This window comes from Dendrobium catenatum, unplaced genomic scaffold (assembly GCF_001605985.2).
Source record: "Dendrobium catenatum unplaced genomic scaffold, ASM160598v2 fragScaff_scaffold_943, whole genome shotgun sequence".
NCBI classification, from domain to species: Eukaryota; Viridiplantae; Streptophyta; class Magnoliopsida; order Asparagales; family Orchidaceae; genus Dendrobium; species Dendrobium catenatum.
In genome coordinates this window covers 868,188-886,300 of record NW_021319405.1, presented here as the reverse complement: position 1 = coordinate 886,300, position 18,113 = coordinate 868,188, and the positions used below count along the sequence as shown (strand labels likewise).

Below are 18,113 nucleotides of genomic sequence, written 5' to 3'. Positions count from 1 at the left end.
CTTAGCAGCAGCTTTCTTTGAACGTTACTTTGGCGTAAAAGTAGAAAAATGAATTTTTTTAATGTAAAATTTATAAATACATAATTTTGAATTTGTCTACTTAAATGAGAGAAGGAAATCGTAATAATAACTTTTTACGATGCCAGTAATCGTTAAATGTACGGGCTGAATTTAAAAACAATAAATTATTTTAAACTAGCTGTAGGAGCAGAATATTATTTTTTTTTAAAAAGAAGTAGAATAGTTAAATAGTTTGGTGCATTGCATTGAATGCACCGAATAATTTGACATATTCAAAATGCGACAAACAGTTTTGTGCATTTCATTCAATGCACCAAGCTATTTAGCTCATTCCATACAATGTTACAATTATATGAAATTCCATTAGAGTAAAGATCAAAAAGCTTCGTCCCGCTCAAGAAATCCTAACATCTTATGCAGCATATATTTCGTATCTATTATTAGACTAATTTTTTGTACAATTTTTTAATAATTTCATCAGTGAAAATTAGGCATGATTTTCAAATTTCTTGAAAAGAAATATCGATCGCCTCCAAGACATTGATGTGAAGGGAGCAACACTGTAGCAGCCAGCAAATATGGTGAACATGTTAAAAGACCAGCCATCATGCACATAAATAGAAAACAAATAAATAGAAGCAACAGAAACTCAGATGCCGAAAAGATAACAATCAGTTAGCAAAGTCCCAAAAACAAAAGGAGGCAAACTTGGAAAAAAAAAAAATGCAGAAGATAGAGAATATTTTGATTTTGGTTCCACTTTTTTGAGTTTGAGACGTAAGAAATTCCCGATCTTAATAATAGTGGGGTTTGTCTTCATTTGGGATAATTTTTTTACTACTTCTTAAAAAGCAGGAAGAAAACCGTCCCAAATGAAAAGTCCAAATTATTCTCGATGTCATCACAGTTGCAGCCTGTAAAGAAGTATCTATAAAAAGTTTGAAGCAAATGTGGTAGTATTGTTGCACCTCAAACAACCCATAGACTACATCCAATAAAAGAGAATAAGCATCATTAACCCCCAAAAAATTTGTATGGAGCTCCCAATAATTTATTAATTTATAAATAAAGAATAACTCCAAAAATTTAATGCCCTTAATCTTATCAAGCATGTAATGTCTAAAACCACTAGTTCAACAACTTACAGCAGGTTGAATAACATACCAAGACGAACAAAAATAGCATATGGTCGTAGATTTACATAAATAAAAATGCACTAGCACTACTTGAATTTTGTGATGTATATAGTCATATTTCTAATGGATTAATGTGTTTAGATAATCAAAATAATAGAAAAATTGATTCGACATTGTGACACCTAATTTTTGGTACTTCATGAGGATTGTCTATATGTTAAGATGGATGATGCCCTCAATCTTATTAATTTTTTTTTATGATACAAAATATAGCCCAAAAAGTTCATCAACCATATTCTTTTTCCAACCTGCCATTATATAGAAATGACTAGATTCGCCTGCCAAATTAACCCATAAAATCTACTTCATTGGCTATTTGACGTTTGGCATAAACTAAATTGTATCAATGAGCATCCATCCGCTACTCCTCTAAGCCTAATTAACCAAGGATTACTAAACCAACCAGATAGTTTGCATCTAGCTTAAGCAATGCTTATGCACTCGAATAAGCACTGCTCTGAACAGATGAGCCTGACTAGCCAAAATATTATGTCAAATCAACCCTTTCACTAAATTACCTATTGGAATCTAGTCACGATCTCATGATGTGATGCATCATATTCTACAACCATCAACCTCTCCACAATCTTTAAAGCTTGGTAGGTGTGTTAGGTTGGTAGACATGCTTAGCCAACAGAGTCGGGATCATAGGCCCTATAAGTGTGTGCTTCATGTTGCTTTCATTGGGCCACCCATGGAAGGCGCAGATGACCTTATCTGTGAAACAACTACTAAGGGTATCAAATCCTTTGAAAGAGAGTTCTTCTATCTTAAGACAAATGCCTATCATCGTGAATGATCTTGATGAACTCGCCGAGAATGGGCACATGCTTGATCCAATCATCTATGGGTGAGCTCATATATTGTGAGCTCCGCTAAGGTTAATACCAATATGGTGCTAGCAATTGCCATTAGGGCGAGGTTTCCTTCAAGTGAGCATTACTTTGAATAAGTGTTTCCTCTAGCCGGCCATGTAACTTAGATATAATATGTTGATATACATGCAAGTTACCTACATTGGAATATATGAATTAATATGCACAACTATCAAGGTGAATGCTTTTGATGAACCCACCAACAATGAGCGTATCTTTGATCTAATTCTCTAATGGTGAACTCATATGTTGTGAACTCCGCTTGGTGAATAATAGTCTTGTGCTAGTGATTGCCCCAGAGGGTGAGGCTTCCTTTGAGTGAGCATTACTTTCAATGAGTGTTTCTCCTAGTCACATAACTTGGATTGAATCTATCTATATACCTACAAATTACACATATAGGCGTGTATGAATATACATTACCATGTAAATATTACTCATTTTTTAAGAAGTTTGACTAAAAAATTTGACTAAATGAAATTAATAGTTAAAATTTAATAAAAATAAGACAAATAATTGATATTTAATCACCCTAATGAGGCTCACAACTTGTAAATTTTAAGAACGTTTGAATTTCAACATTTCTCATGGTTAAATCATAATTCATGATGGTACAATAGTAAAAAAATTAATATGAAAGCAATTAAAGATATATCCTCAACCACTTCTCTCCATCACAACCTACAATAAATAAGAATCTATCAAGGAGACAACTCAGTCAAGGACATTGCCTTGGCCATCAAATAAAGAGCTCTGCATTTGCTTTTATTTCCTTAAATGTTTGGCCTTCAATCCTCAGAATTTCAATTTGACCAAGAATATGAAAATATTTTGTCCATTCATTTGGCCATTTATGCATGGCTTGCATGCATTACATTGAAACTAATAATAACTATTTACTTTGTAATTGTCTAACTTTCGAATTACTTGACATACAGTAAATGGGTTGATATCATAAACAATTATCGGTTTTCTATTGTAAATCAAGCTTCTTTTTTTGCTTAATTGTTAATAAAATATTTATTATTTTTTAATTTAGGGTTATGAGTAGTTTCAGACTTTTTGCATGTTAGATAGTATATGATGTTAGAGAGTGTTTTTCGTCCTAACTTTAACAAAAGATTCAACACACTAACTGATAAGAATGAAAAATTATGATGTCGAAATGGCAATGGTCAAATAGCAATAGTTGGACAAAATATTGGTCTAGTAATGATAATCAAGTGATGATGATCCAAGAATATCAGTTAGATGATATCTATGGCTGATAGTGATAATTGATATTGAACAATTCCACTATAAGTTCATTAAATCGCATTTCATTTGATAATTATTTCATAATGACATTTAAGAGATAGTATTATTATTTATAATTAAAAGCAAGGATGACCATTCACAATATCTCTGCTATTTTCTACTTAATTTATACAATTTAGTAAATCTAAATAGTATAATATTCTTTGTATTAATAATGACCAAAATTTTGTAAAAATTGTAATCAGGAAATGACCATAGAAGAATTGATTGCATTGGCCCCAACTAATGCATGAATTAATTTCGTAACCAGCGATGTCCAACTACTTTTGCAAGTTAATGGTGCCCTTTCTTAATTCCTTGGTGGGGGGAGTCTGCTGTGGAAGCAATGAAACAGGAAATGCAGAGAACAAGAAAAACAATAGAACAGTAACTTACCCGGAGGGAAGAAGTTTGATAATCAAGCAAAAACTACTTACACCGTATAATCTCCTCTTGATAAAGGGAGAATAACTAACTAAAAGGAGGCCTGGGCAGCCAACGCCCCTTTTTGTACTGTTGTCCTATATGTAGAATATAAGATAGTGGGAAATACCATAACATCAGAAAAAAGATAAAAAGGTAGTAACAGAATGTCCTCCCTAGCGAAGTATCACCAGGTGGCATAGTGTTAATGATGTTCCACATCAAAGTCCCACCAATCTCGCATCTTTGACTTCGGTTGGTTCTTCCTCTCCTTTTGTAAAAAATTAGTTTTAGAAATATTGATTTAGGAAATTGAGCTTTCTAACGGAGAAGATAAGCAAAAAATAATTTTTTCCATTTCAAATAGAAAAGGTAAAAAAACGGCCAAACAAACGAGGCATTTATGAAGCTAAACTCCCTTAAGGCCGTTGATTATGAAAGGATTATTTTAAATTTTGAAGGAAAAAAAAAAGCAAATTAAATGTTCAGTTTTGTTTATTAGAATTTTGGTTTATAATATTTAATTTTAAAAAATAAACTGAATAATTTTTCTAATTATGATTAAAATCACAATTTTTATAGCTTTTTATTGCTTTGCTTTTCTGCAAATATGAAATCTATTTGGCCACTATTGTTTTTATTATTTTCAACAAAAAAATTTGTATTAGAAAGCTACTTTCTACAATAGCTTTAAAAAACTACTTTCTCCGTATAACTTTACAAATCCCAATTGAAGCCCTAATTTAGGATGAATGATAGGATTAATAGATGAGAATCATACTTATCCATGATGTAATTAATTTGATGATTCATGAGGACCCAAATCTTAGTGAAAAGCTTAATGAGCAATGATATTTTGAGTGGATCCTAATCTTCGTAATCATGATGATTTCTAGTGGGACTATTTAGAACAATTATAATTTTTTATAAAGTTTGTTATAAATTTATTAAAAGAAAATTAACTAATTAGTTATTCTAATTATAAAAAACAACTTTTCACACATAAAAATTTGAGAAAGCAGCAAGAAATCAATACCCAAATAAAATTGTGATAGCTGTTTGAAAAGCAAAGTATCAAAAAGCTATCCTAAACTGATCCTAATTAGTTGAAATTTTAAATTTTTCCTTTATAAAAAAATCAATATAGTTTAAATTAATTATGATTAATTCTTATTGGCAAAGCTTAGTGCATCCTACATGAATGAATTTTGGGTATTTAAAATTATTGGAATAATCATATTCAAGATGGTTATTTTTACTATATATATTTTTAAATTTAGAGATAGTTTTATGAAAGTGTAAAAATACAAGATTTTATATTAAAATATAAGCCTTTTTTTTTAGACAAGGAAACACAATTCATAGGCCAGTTAAAACCTCGGTCGACCTAGTGGGCAACCCACACCAATTTACCCAAGCCGACGGTTAAGGCTTTCACTGCCGTCCAGGGGATTCGAACTAGGCACCTGAGCTTTGCCCAGCCGGTTAAAATATATGCCTGGCCAGATGGAACGTTCATGATCCCAAAAGTTGCCATTATTTCTGAACAACAAAATTTTTTAGTCTAAAATTATGCTATATCATGACAAATTCAATCCAAAAGTTACAACCAAAGAAAATTTTTAACAAAAGGCTACCCTCTTACTCTCTGAGTATCAATGTAGTCCTGTTGTTGGGGTTGTAAACTAATATCCTCCTTAAATATAACTTCATACATATGATAGCTTCATGTGTTAGCAATAAGCTTTTTAATAGCACTTTTCATAAAATTATGAAAAAATTTGTAATTTTTTTTATCAAAATTGGGTTTAATGGCTTTATTGAGACTCAAGAAATAAAAATTTAATCTATAATGTCGATAAATAGTTTTAAATCTCACAAACACCAAAATGATATACAATAAGGCCATTTTTATTTATATTTTCTCATATTTGTTTGTTTGTTTGTTTATTTGTTTGTTTTTTTGGCATGTCTATAAATCTTCTATTTCTAGAAAATGCAAAGATTTAATATATATATATATATATATATATAATCATTGGATGGCAAAATTCAAAATACCTAGAAATTTTATTTGAAACTTGAAAAAAAAGTCTCCATAAAAAATTATATTAAATATGTATATGTTTGAGAGTTTGAGAAATGTTGGCACAAAATATCACCATCTTGCATGATAATTTTACTACAATATAGGGGAATTTAATGCAATCATGAACTCTTACTTGGACCATCTCCTCGTGTAAATTTGACATTTTTAGGAAGTTATAGTTCTAGCCATGACTACAAGAGTATAATGAACAATCTTCTCCATGAAAATTTAGATTAGTCTTGACTCTTAAGGTAGCTTTCCTCAAAGCTTTGAAGTTTGTAGTGATCTTGATATAGCTTCTCCTTGAAAATTCAGGTTATATTGTTAATTTTTAGTTACAAGTGTTTCTGTTAACTTTCTTTTTTTCTTGAGCTTCCATCTCTTCCGTACATTCATCTCAAGTATTATAGAGTTCTCTCCAAATTACAATACTTCTTTCTCTTTTTTTTTTTCTCATTGAATTGAAGGAAATCATCCACTGACAAGTCACAAGGTGTAACTTGACAAGTTATTTTCACCTTCGGTTGAGTTCATTTGTTGACCAAGGCTTTATTTGAGACAATATTTCTACTATTTTCTAAAGCCTGACCATTAATTATCGACCGACTTCCGCTTAGTCACCAATTGACTCTGGAGTCATGCCCGGCCATCAACTATCACCAGAAAATAGTATTTCTAACCTCTATCACTGACTATAGTACTTCAGACCTCCGTCAACCACCAACTACAGTCCTTCTGACCAACATCACCTACTATGATCTTTTCAACCTCTGTCGTCCGCCAACTATGATCTCTTTTGCCATCATTTTTAGACTACAGTCTCTCTAACCATCGTCGCCCGATTGCAGTCTTTATGACCTTCGTCGCCCATTGACTATGGTCCTCCCGACCACTGTTACCCGACTACGATCTTTCTGACCTCTGTTGCCCATCAACTACAGTTCTTTCAACCACAATTCTTAGACAATGTTTTCCCGACACTATTATCTGACTATGATCCTTTCAACCATCATTACCAGACAACGGACTTTTTGAATTTTGTTGCCCTTCGACTATGGTCCTTCCTACCATCGTCCCTGACTACAATCTTTTCAACCTCCGTCACCCGTCAACTTAGATCTCTTTGACCACAATCTCTAGACTATGGTCTCTTTGACCGTCGTTGCCCGAATAAGGTCTTTCTGACCTATGCTGCCCACCAACTACAGTTCTTCCTACCACAGTCGTCAACTATAGTCTTTTTGACCTCCGTCACCAGCCTACTATGGTTATTTTGACCACCGTTACTGACTATAGTCTTTCCAACCTTTATCGCCCGCCAACTACAGTTCTCTCGACGACCGTTGCATAACTACAGTATTTTCGACCTCCGTCACCCTCCAACTACGATCTCTTTAACAACCATCTTCAGATTGTTCTCTCCAAACACCGTCGCTCGACTACAGTTTTTGCAACCTCTGTTGCCGGCCGATTATGATTCTTTTGAAATGTATGAATAAGTATAGGTGAGAATAATAGTAAAATAGATCAAATTCTCTTTCATAAACTTACATGGGTAAATATCTCATTAAATATAAAGAATTTTTCTCAAAAAAAAAAAAAACTTAATTAAGCCATAATTGCTTCTAAAAGTCTTCCGGAATCAAATAGGGAAAAAAATAGATGATCCATTCTCTCTCTCTCTTCTACCCATTTTGATCATGAAGAATGAAGCCATAAGAATTCCAAATAGAAAACCGTTAACAAAATTTCTATCATGCTTAACCAATCTCAATCGTGCATAAGAAACCATACATGCATAAGATATAATTTCATTAAAGTGTAATACATCCTGATCATTATTATAATGTGTGTTTCCGTTAAACGGGCGACTTGCTACAGTGATTTTTTTTTTTTTAATTTTTTTTTTAAAATTTTTTTGAATGATGACTAGATGCTGACTAGACTTTTAGAGTAATTAAGTCGCCCGTTTAACGGACGACTTTGCCTATTTTTAAATTTTTTTTAAAATATGCTTAAACTCTTAATACAATTTATAATCATGTTTATTCTTAAAATTTGTACTAAACAAACACATGCTAATCCAAGTCTGAATGCAAATTTGCCTTTACAGATCACACATAAATTTTAATGATAAAATAAGCATTGTTACAGCTACAAGTTTTAACTTTTAATGCCTATGCCCTATGCTGCCATCGAGCCCTGCCTCTCTACTGCTCTCTGATAGCTTAGCCTCTTTTGATCCTTGTCTTCACATTTCAAGCTCTCTTGTAGGACAAATTATTACGCGCAGTGTTCGGATGTAGAGTTACATCTCTATGTCCGAACTCCAATAAAAAATATGATATGTATTCTTATATACAATGTGTATAAATTTGTACATACTATATATAAAATCATATAATTTATATATAGTGTATAAATTTATACATACTGTATACAAGGACATATTAAATTTTTATTAGAGTTTGAATATAACTCGATGTTCAGACTCTACACATAATAATTTCTCCTCTCTTCGAGATATCTATTGGCTGTCACATACATCCTACAACAGCGACAAGACAACTACCCTCCTATTCAACTATCATCAATCAGCCTTTCATCCACGCATGTTTCACGCTTCTGATAAGTGATGATAATTGGCATTGCATAAATATTCTTTTTTTTATTTTTTTTATATAATAAGTAAATATTTTGAAAAAATATTACATAATAAAATTGAGTAAATTATATAACGGTGAAGCTTAAAGAGCAATAGATGAACATCAACTAATTTATTGATAAAATTTTAAAAATTATTATTAAGAATTCTTACAAAATCTCGTCGACTTTAAATGTATAAAAAAAAAATATTATGTTAAATATTTTAGTAAGTTTTGTATTAAATGTTTTATTTTATAAAATATACCATTACTTTTTTCAGTCAAATTTTATTACTAAATTATTAGACATTTATAATATTTTTTATTATAATTATACTTGTTAGGAATTCTTCAAGGAAGAAGAAGATCCTTCTTAAGCTTCTTCGAAGAGAGAAAGGGAGAAGGGAGGAGAGGGAAGAGATTACAAATGAATTATTTATTTCTTATTCAAATGAGTTGTTACATGGGGGTGTTATCACAACGGTTAGGATCTTGCTTGAGGAACAAACTCTTCTTGACCTTTCTTGGAAGAAAGAGAAGGAGAAAAGAGAATGAAGAACTAGAACTCTACATGAATTAATTCATTTATTTGATAAGCTTCAAGTTATAACAACAACAATCTATACATCCTATATATAGGAATTGGACACTGATGTAGTGTCTTTGTGAACAACTAACCTAAAACTTGATCAAAACCCAAAAATCTCTACATTGGTCCAGATTTTACAATCAATGAACCACATGTTCGCAAGAATCTGTGCCTCCCTGCTCCCTGCACTAACTCCACAAGCAAAACTGTTGAGCCAAGCCCAATCCCGATCATGTTTGGCCTCCATTGTGCGTTTCAATCCACGGTTCTAGCTTGCGCTCTAGGGCATTCTAACCCACGTGCGCCTACACCCATCATTGTTCCTCTCGTGATCCAAACGCCCGTGCCTTATGCATTGCCTACTCCTGCTTGCATCCAGCACACGCACTTGCTCTTATTAAGCATGCCCGTGCTCTAGCATAGAGCACACTCTGACTTGCCCATCTTCCCTGGGTACCCCTACATGATCGGACCTATGACTTTGCATGAACGACCCATCCCATCCAAAGTCCACGACCAACTTGTCTCTATGAGGTTCTTGATCTTATTTTGTCTCTGTGAGGTTCTTGACCTTGCTTTTGTCTCCACTTCTCTAACACATCCCATTCGAACACCCAGCTTGTCAGGCTCGTCTTTCGGCCGCAAATGAATCGCGACACAAGCATCAAGGAGATTTCTTGACTACTTAATCGAGTCTCCCTCGAACACAAATGTCGGCACGTCTTCCTCCATCCACAGGCTGCTCCTACGTGACTCACGGCACCAGCCCTTCTATGCTTGATTCACAAGCATGACCGCGCGTCTTTTGTGGTTAGATGTGCAGTTCTTGTTGATCATGTACGCACAAACAAATGTTGTGGGATCTGCACAGGATCTCCTCGAGCATGCGCATGTTCCAGCGCTCGTGCATTTATCTACGTGTCCCGATCACGGCACTGGGCAACTGCTTGCCTCTCTGCAGCAAAACCATGGCCTAGCTTCTGAGGCTGCCTGTTTAGTCTGATTCGTGCATCCACCTACGCAACTGCCTCCGCTCCTCATATTCGTCGGGCAAGAACCTCTCTCCACCTCCACATAGCACTAATACCACTTGTCATGAATACTTTGGGGAAAAGGAAGGCTCTTCTTGAGCTTCTTGGAAGAGAGAGAGGGGAGAGGGAAGAGAGGAAAAAGATTGCACATGAATTCTTCATTTCTTATTCAAATGGGTTATTACAAGGGGGTGTTATCACAACAACTTAGACATTCTCGTATTAAGAGATAGCACGTTGTATATAAAATTAAGAACACATTTCATAGAAAAAGACTAATTTTATGTAAAGTACATCAATATACAATAACAACAACTACATCATCAAGCCTATATCCCACTATATGGGGTCAGCTACATGAATCCTTTTCTCCATTGTGCTATGTTAAAAGTTAAATTCTCATTTAAATCTAATAAAGAAATGTCGTTTCTAATATTTTCTAACCAAGTCTTTTAGGTCTACCTCTATATTTTTTAACATAAGTCAAATCTAATTCATCCACTTTCCTAATCAAGTCATCAGAAAGTCGTCGTTTTATGTGACCAAACCATCTAAGCCAACTCTCTCTAATCTTATCTTCCACTAAAGCTGCTCCAACTTTTTCACGTATATGCTCATTTCGTATCCTATCTCTAAAAGTAAAGTCACTCATCCACCTGAACATCCTTATTTCTGCAACACTTAATATTATGCTTGTCTTTAATGGCCAACATTCTGCATCATAAAGCATTGCATGTCTAACCACCATCTTATAGAATTTCCCCTTAAGTTTGAGGGAGACTTTTCTATCACACAACAAACCCTATGCATTTCACTTTAGGCTTCATTTTGAACAACTTTTTAAAACAAAATTTTTTTGAAAGTAACGAAAAAATTTTGACCGAAAGTTATCCCAACCAGACGAAGATTTAGTACCCAACTTTTTTTAAAAAAAAATTGCTCTTAATTACTAGATTAATATAATCACACTTTGTAAAACAAAGTAAAATTCATATAAACATTATCAAAGTTACAATAATAATTAGTAACGACTTCAAAAGATTAAAGCTGAGTCAGAGAGAGAGAGAGAGGGAGAGAGAGAAGAAGAAGAAGAAAGAGAGAGGGAAATATGGTTAAAAAAATCCAGTAGTCCCCCTTCGCCATTCTTTCCTCACTCTATCTCGCTTTCAAAATTATTTTATGATACTTCCAGATAGTTAAGTTTGGTACTATCAAGAGTTTATTACAAGGGCCCATTGCCATCAGTCATACGACAATCATGAGAAGGGAGGAAGAGCAGTGCATCATTACCTCCAACAGTCACCAAAACAAAAAAGAAATCTAACATTAATTTTAGTATTATACAACCACGAGAGCATTGATTTCCAGAAGCCAACAATAAATTATATAGGACCACCATGAGAAAGTCATAAAATCTCTCTAACTCCTCTCGTAGAGGAGACCCTCAAAACAAAACAAAACAAAACAAACATTCAGAAACCTTCTTTGATTCTACTGATAAAGGACAAATGAGAAGAAGGCAATCCTGAAAGCTGCCATGTCCATTCCAGCCTTTTGTCCAAGGAAGAACAAAATCACTTCCTTCCAGTTCTTGAGTTACATTATACTCCTCAAGTAGTCTGACATTTAAATTAATATCGAATGAAGTATTTATACACTGATGAAACATCTACAGAATTAAACAAATTAAAGCTTCATTTGAGACGGCTTTTTACTGCTTCTTAAAGTAGTTTTTAGTAAAAATAATTTAATTTTTTACTAGAAAACTGCTTTAGGAAGCATAAAAAAGCTGTCCCAAACGAAGCCTAATACTTTGACTCTTCATATTCTACATTTGGTTACTCAATCTTCAGCACACTTCAAAAAATGTCAAACGTGCAGAAGAAGAGGAATCAGTCACAGAATAGGAAGGGTCAGGCACTAATTTGCTAATTCAGAACTTACTGCCAATAAGTACTTTAAACAAGTCACCCTATTAAATTTGGATCTATATGGATAGAACAGCACTTGTCTAAATTCTTTGTCTCATCATCTCCCACAGATGCAGAGGTAATGCTCTGATCATCTTCATAGTAGTAAGGAGAAAGCTTCCCATCCTTTGGCAATGGCTTGGGTTTCTGCTCATAGCTCACTTCATAAAGCATTTTGACTACCCTTCTCATGGTGGGACGGTTGATAGGAAGAGAACTGGTGCAGAGGAGGCCAATGTGCAGGACTTTGGTTATCTCCACCTTATAGCACAGATCAAGCTTGGTATCTATCACATGATCTTCTCCTTTCTGCTGTATTGTACTGCAAACCCACTTCACCAAATCTTTTTCTCCAAATTCAGGATCTACGGGAAGCTTTCCTGTAACTAATTCAAGGATGACAACTCCAAAGCTGTAAATGTCGCTCTTTTCATTTACTCGTAGAGTGTAAGCATACTCTGCAGATGTTATTAGAGAGATTAGCTTTGCTAAACACAGATCAACGATTAAATATTCAATAGATTTACAACTCATGTATGGATTGAATGAAGCAGAATGCTTGATTTGTCTGTACTCAGGATTAGAATAAGTTTGCAGAGCTTAAACTATGAAATATTTTGCAATAATCATCTAATGTACATTTCTAAGCACTGATAGCTTGTTTGGATCTTGAATTTGGATAGATTACTGGAATTGTGTACCATTATAATTGTGAATTGCATCCATGTCAACTTGGTAAGATTTTTTTAGATTGTAAGCACGACAGCATAGCATAATTGATTCTCTTTCTATCGTTCTCTCTCCTTATAAATTTTTCTGTTGTTACTCAATAAGATAGCTTGTCTAATAGAATGACAATTCTTTATTAGATTTAAACAATAATATAACTCTTAATAGAACATAATGGAGAAAAAGGATTCATGTAGCCCATCCCACGTAGTGGGATAAAGGCTTAATGTTGTTATTGTTGCTTCTGCTGCTAATCTTTCCTACGAACTGAAAGTTTTATTTGCATTCGACTTGTTTATTATCGAGTTTTAGCTGAGCATAAAACAAACAAAAAGCCAAGTTTACATCCATCAAATACATCAATAATATGTTTTTAATGATTTCTGAAATATATTTGATTGTTATAACAATAAAATACATGAGCAATGAAAAAGCAAAAAATAAATCCATTAAAAGAAAAGTAGAAATCCATTAAAAGAAAAAAGAAAACAAATATCAAGTTCAACTTTAAACAAAAAAGAAAAAAAAAAACCTCCTTCCTTGATGAAGATTTAGAAAAAGGAAGTGCAGGATATGGGAAAAGCTAGATATGTGCAGTCACAATCAGTACAGCAAAGCCATTTTGATGAATCAAGCCTTGAGTTGTAGGCCATAGTGAGCCATCAACGCTTGGAAGCATTGAAACAGATCATATTTGCACATGGAAGCACAGGAACTCACCAAGTCCACTATGGTAAAACAGGATAGAATAGCTTGAAAAAAAGTAAAGGCAAACATCCTTTTCCAAAAGAAAAGTGTATAGTTTCTAAATTGAGTTAAAGACAATGTCCATAAGAATCAGAAAGAACAATTCCATTAAGATGGAAGGTGTGAAGTGTGATTCATGACTAAGTTCAGCAAGTGAGTAGAAATCTTTCCATGGAAGGTCATGAATTTATGTGGAAATCTTTCTAAACTAGTAACTAGTATGGACTAAAGAAAGAAGGAGAAATTATTTTGTGCGGTCACCAGACTGCGTTCGGACGAGAATCAGGACGTGCCATGTGACTTTTTTGTTGTGTACCGCTGCTATGTACTGGGTGACATGACGTCTTCTCATTCGTCTCCAAACATTCCAGTGACCGTACAGAATAATTTCCCCTAAACATCCGTGGTAATAATACTATTTATTTCAATTGAATTCTCAAGGTTATGCATGATACACATGAATATTCACAATATAAGTAATTATATTTTGGCCCCCTTGATGATGCCAAATAAGTCAAGCCATTTGCACATTCATAAGATTCTTATTGTGCTCTAATAAACCTGATCAAATTAATGAAAAAAATATATTTCTCTTATAAGATTGTAATCATGACATATTTAAAGAAGTCAAAATAAGCCAAAATACCATTAAGATTTTGATTAAGGATATCTGTAATTAAATTTTACTTGGGATATAATACTCATCTATGATTGTTTTAAGTGTTCTTGTTATGAGTGTGAAATTAAAAGGGATTTATCTTGTTTGGGCCCTTTGGTTTCACACTTCCTACCATTGACTAAATATATAAAAAAAATGTCTTGTAACAAGAAAACATCATACAGTTTTAAGTTCAACATAGCAATTTTCATCCTAAGCTTTTCTCAGAAAATATAAACATGACAAAGAAGAAAAACAAGTTTACTAAAACCAAAGCAAGATGAAAATTTGAATTCCACATACCTGGAGCAATGTATCCACACGAACCAGCAATAACAGACATAGATCTGGGCCCTTTCTCAACGCCTTCCACCACCTTTGCAACCCCAAAGTCTGCAACTTTAGCTCCAAGACCAGCATCCAAAAGAATATTGTTAGATTTCACATCTCTATGAACAATCGCAGGAACACAGTCATGGTGAAGGTAACAGAGCCCTTCCGCCGCGTCCACAGCAATCTTATACCTTGTCGGCCAATCCAAAACACTTGCTTTGCTACTATGCAGCAAGTCGCCCAAGCTCCCATTGATCATGTACTCATAGACAAGTAGCTTGCAATCCTTATGAGCGCAGCAGCACCAAAGCTTAACAATATTTTTATGCCTTATCTTCCCCAAAGTCGTTACCTCTGCTTCAAAAGCATCGTCTGCAGCTTGGTCATGGCTTTCACCATTCATCTTTGAATTCCTCCATAATTTCTTCACTGCCACAGCCTCGCCGTTGCCAAGCACTACCTTATAGACTTTACCGGAGGCACCGCTTCCGATCACATTATCTTCATCTAAGGAATCTAGTATCTCATACTCACTGAATCCTAACTTGTGGAATGAAGTGAGAATCCACTTGTTGGACTTCTCCTGCCCCTTGTTTGCCTTCTTGATCTGTTTGTATTTACAGTAAAAGAGAGAAATTCCGACGATTAATACTACGGCCATGAGGATAAAGATGGAACGAAGAAGCCACAAGTACTTGGTTCGGCTCCGGCTGTTGTTGGTAGAGCTTGGGCAGAGCCCGGACAGATCCCAGCATAAGCCCGGGTTGCCTAAAAAACTAGTCTTGTATGCGTCGTTGTGGAACATGGGAGGGATGGAACCAGAGAGCTGGTTATCAGATAGATTGAATTGGTTCAGTTTCAAGTTCTGTAATTGAAATGGGATTTCTCCGGTGAGGTTGTTGCCGGAGAAGTCGAGGTAGTTCAGCACCGGCAGGTTTCCGAGCTCCTGCGGAATCACACCAGTGAACTCGTTGTTCGCAAGGTTCAAAAGAGTGAGCTTGCTCCAAGATTGGATCTCGGTTATCAACTCGCCGGAGAGCAAGTTGTTGTGGAGGTCGAGCTGCCCCATCTCAGTCAACTTTCCGAGAGATTCAGGCAAGGGGCCAGTGAGCCGGTTGTTGCCGGCTGAGAAATCATAGAGCTTGTAGAGTAAACCAATCTCCGCCGGAATGTTTCCAGTGAACTGGTTCTTCTCGATGAGCAACTTGGAAAGATTGGCGGCGCCGGCGATATCAGGAGTGATTCCGCCTGTGAAAGAATTGTTGCTAAGCTCAAGAATCCACACATGGGGCAGTCCCCACATCCCGGGTGGCACATCGCCGGAAATCCGGTTGTTACTGAGCCGCACACGGTTGAGATTGGAGCAACGGCCAAGGCCCGATGGGAGGGTTCCAGTGAAGTCGTTTTCTATTAGAAGAAGCTCCCGCAGCAGACCGCCGTCACAGATTCCTCTCGGAATCTCGCCGGAGAGCTGGTTTTCGGATAAGTCGACAGCCACGAGCGGGGAGCGCGCCCCGAGACCGGCCGGAAGACTTCCTGAGAGATTGTTCGCAAAAAGCCGAAGCTCGAGGAGCTTCAACGCCGAGGCGGCGGTGGTGGGAATGGAACCGGTCAGCTGGTTTTGGTAAAGGTGGAGGTTGTCCAGATTGGGGATGGAGAAAACATCATCCGGAATCGAACCCGAGAGATGGTTCATGGAGGCGTCGATTCGACGAAGAGCAGTGAGGTTAGAGAGTCCAGCAGGTAGGTGACCACTGAGAGAGTTGTTATAAAGCTCGATTTGAACAACAGAGGCGAGGCTGGAGAATGACTCAGGGATGACACCGGTGAGGAAGTTGCTGGAAAGATCGAGATTTTTGAGCTTGGAGAGCACGCCCAGACCAGGAGGAATGTCGCCGACAAGACCGCAGCCTGCAAGCCAGAGCTGTTCAAGGTTGGTAAGATTAGATAATGAAGAAGGTATAACACCGGCGGCGAAGGGGTTGTAAGATAGATTGAGCTGACGAAGAGAAGACAAATTGCCCAGAAAAGAAGGAATGAGGCCATTGAGGAGATTACCAGTCAAGGAGAGAACTTGAAGGGATGGAAAGAGAGCGAATGAAGAAGGAATGGCGCCGGAGAAGTTGTTACCCGAAAGGTCGAGGAATCCAAGCAAGGGAAGGGAAGGCAATGAAGATGGAAGGAGTCCGACGAGGAGGTTTTGGGAGAGGTCGAGGTGTGTTAGAGAAGTACAGGAGAGGAGAGAGGAGGACAGAGAGGAGTTGATGTAGTTTAACGAAAGGGAAAGGAAAGAGAGATTGGGGAGCCGGCAGAGAGAAGAAGGGAAAGGGCCGGCGAGGTTGAAGTTCGCGAGGTTGACAGAGGTGACTGAAGAAGATGAACAGAGGATTCCCGTCCAGTTACAGGGAGTGGAGTTGCGGGAATTCCAGTTGGCAAGAGCGTTGTCGGGGTCGGAAAGGCCGCGCCTGGCTTCGAGAAGATAGAGACCTTCCTGGTTTAGAGAAGAAACTAGAGAAAATAGATGAAGAGAGAGCAAAGCAGTAGCTGCTACAAGGATGGGAAGCCGAAGCGGAATCATCTCTCCTCGTTATTTTTCCTTCCGTCTCGTCTCCTGCGCTGTATTGGGCTTTGTAAGGAGCCAAAAAGAGATCAAGTTGGTGGCGGCGGCGGTGGATTTGGTGGCAAACAAAAGCTTCCTTCGTTTTTTGTTTTTTTTGGAAAATTATTTTGAGTTTTTAATGGTTGATTTACTACATAAACACTGTATTTGTCACAGTTATGTTTGCTTATTACATCGTGCTATCAGCGATGTGATGTCAGTAAAATAGAATTCAACTCGCTCAAATTACCCTAAACTTCACAGAATTCAAGTAGATTCAAACGAGTTTGAACGGCAAAAATTCAAAAAATTAGTAGGCATTCATTATATGTATTTTATATCTGAAACTGAATGATGAATTTGGTGTGAGCGGGTTCAGTCAACTGAAGATTCTAATTAACCCATCGGGCTTAGTTTAGTTGGTAGGCGGACATAATTGGGTACCCCGGGATGCGGAACCCTTTATTGGTTGGGTAAATTATTGCGTCCCGTGTCCGGATTCATCCGGATACCAATCCAGTGTCTCCACATCACCAAAATATATCGAGACCTAGTGTATTTGGGTGACGTGGTGTCATCAGATTGGATGTCCGGATATCCGGTGACCGGATGCAATAATTCGCCTATTGGTTGGGGGGCGATTGCCCCCTAAAAAATTAAAATACCTTTTATATGAAGAGTTATTATATGATTATTTAGGTAATTTGTTCTGTTCGATATATTTTTTAGTGTTTATTACATGTGTTTTTTAGCAATTGCCCCCCCTAAAAATTTTAAAATACTATGGTCTACAAACAATTACCCCCATAATGATAAAACAAATTGTGTAGAGGTCTTATTATTAAGAAACGATGAACTAAATACAAAGAGAAATAGTAAAGAGAATTCATCATTTTATTTATTAATTTGAAT

The 18,113-nt window shown here is 36.0% G+C and overlaps 1 protein-coding gene across 1 annotated transcript; it reads right to left on the bottom strand.

Annotated features, from left to right (window-relative positions):
- Window positions 1-11,531: 11,531 nt before the first annotated feature.
- Window positions 11,532-17,319, bottom strand: LOC110104252 (receptor-like protein kinase HSL1). The gene is made up of 2 exons (XM_020833277.2): window positions 14,573-17,319; window positions 11,532-12,593 (listed from the first exon to the last, which is right to left on the bottom strand). Exons 1-2 carry the CDS (start codon window positions 17,178-17,180, stop codon window positions 12,133-12,135), a joined length of 3,069 nt encoding a protein of 1,022 aa, XP_020688936.1. The 5' UTR covers window positions 17,181-17,319; the 3' UTR covers window positions 11,532-12,132.
- Window positions 17,320-18,113: the final 794 nt, after the last annotated feature.

Bases quoted from the DNA above. Each gene is read 5' to 3' on its own strand.
- LOC110104252 (XM_020833277.2), bottom strand. From the start codon at position 17,180: ATGATTCCGCTTCGGCTTCCCATCCTTGTAGCAGCTACTGCTTTGCTC. The intron at 12,594-14,572 runs GTATGTGGAATT...TAACATCTGCAG, and splicing joins GTGTGGATACATTGCTCCAG to AGTATGCTTACACTCTACGA.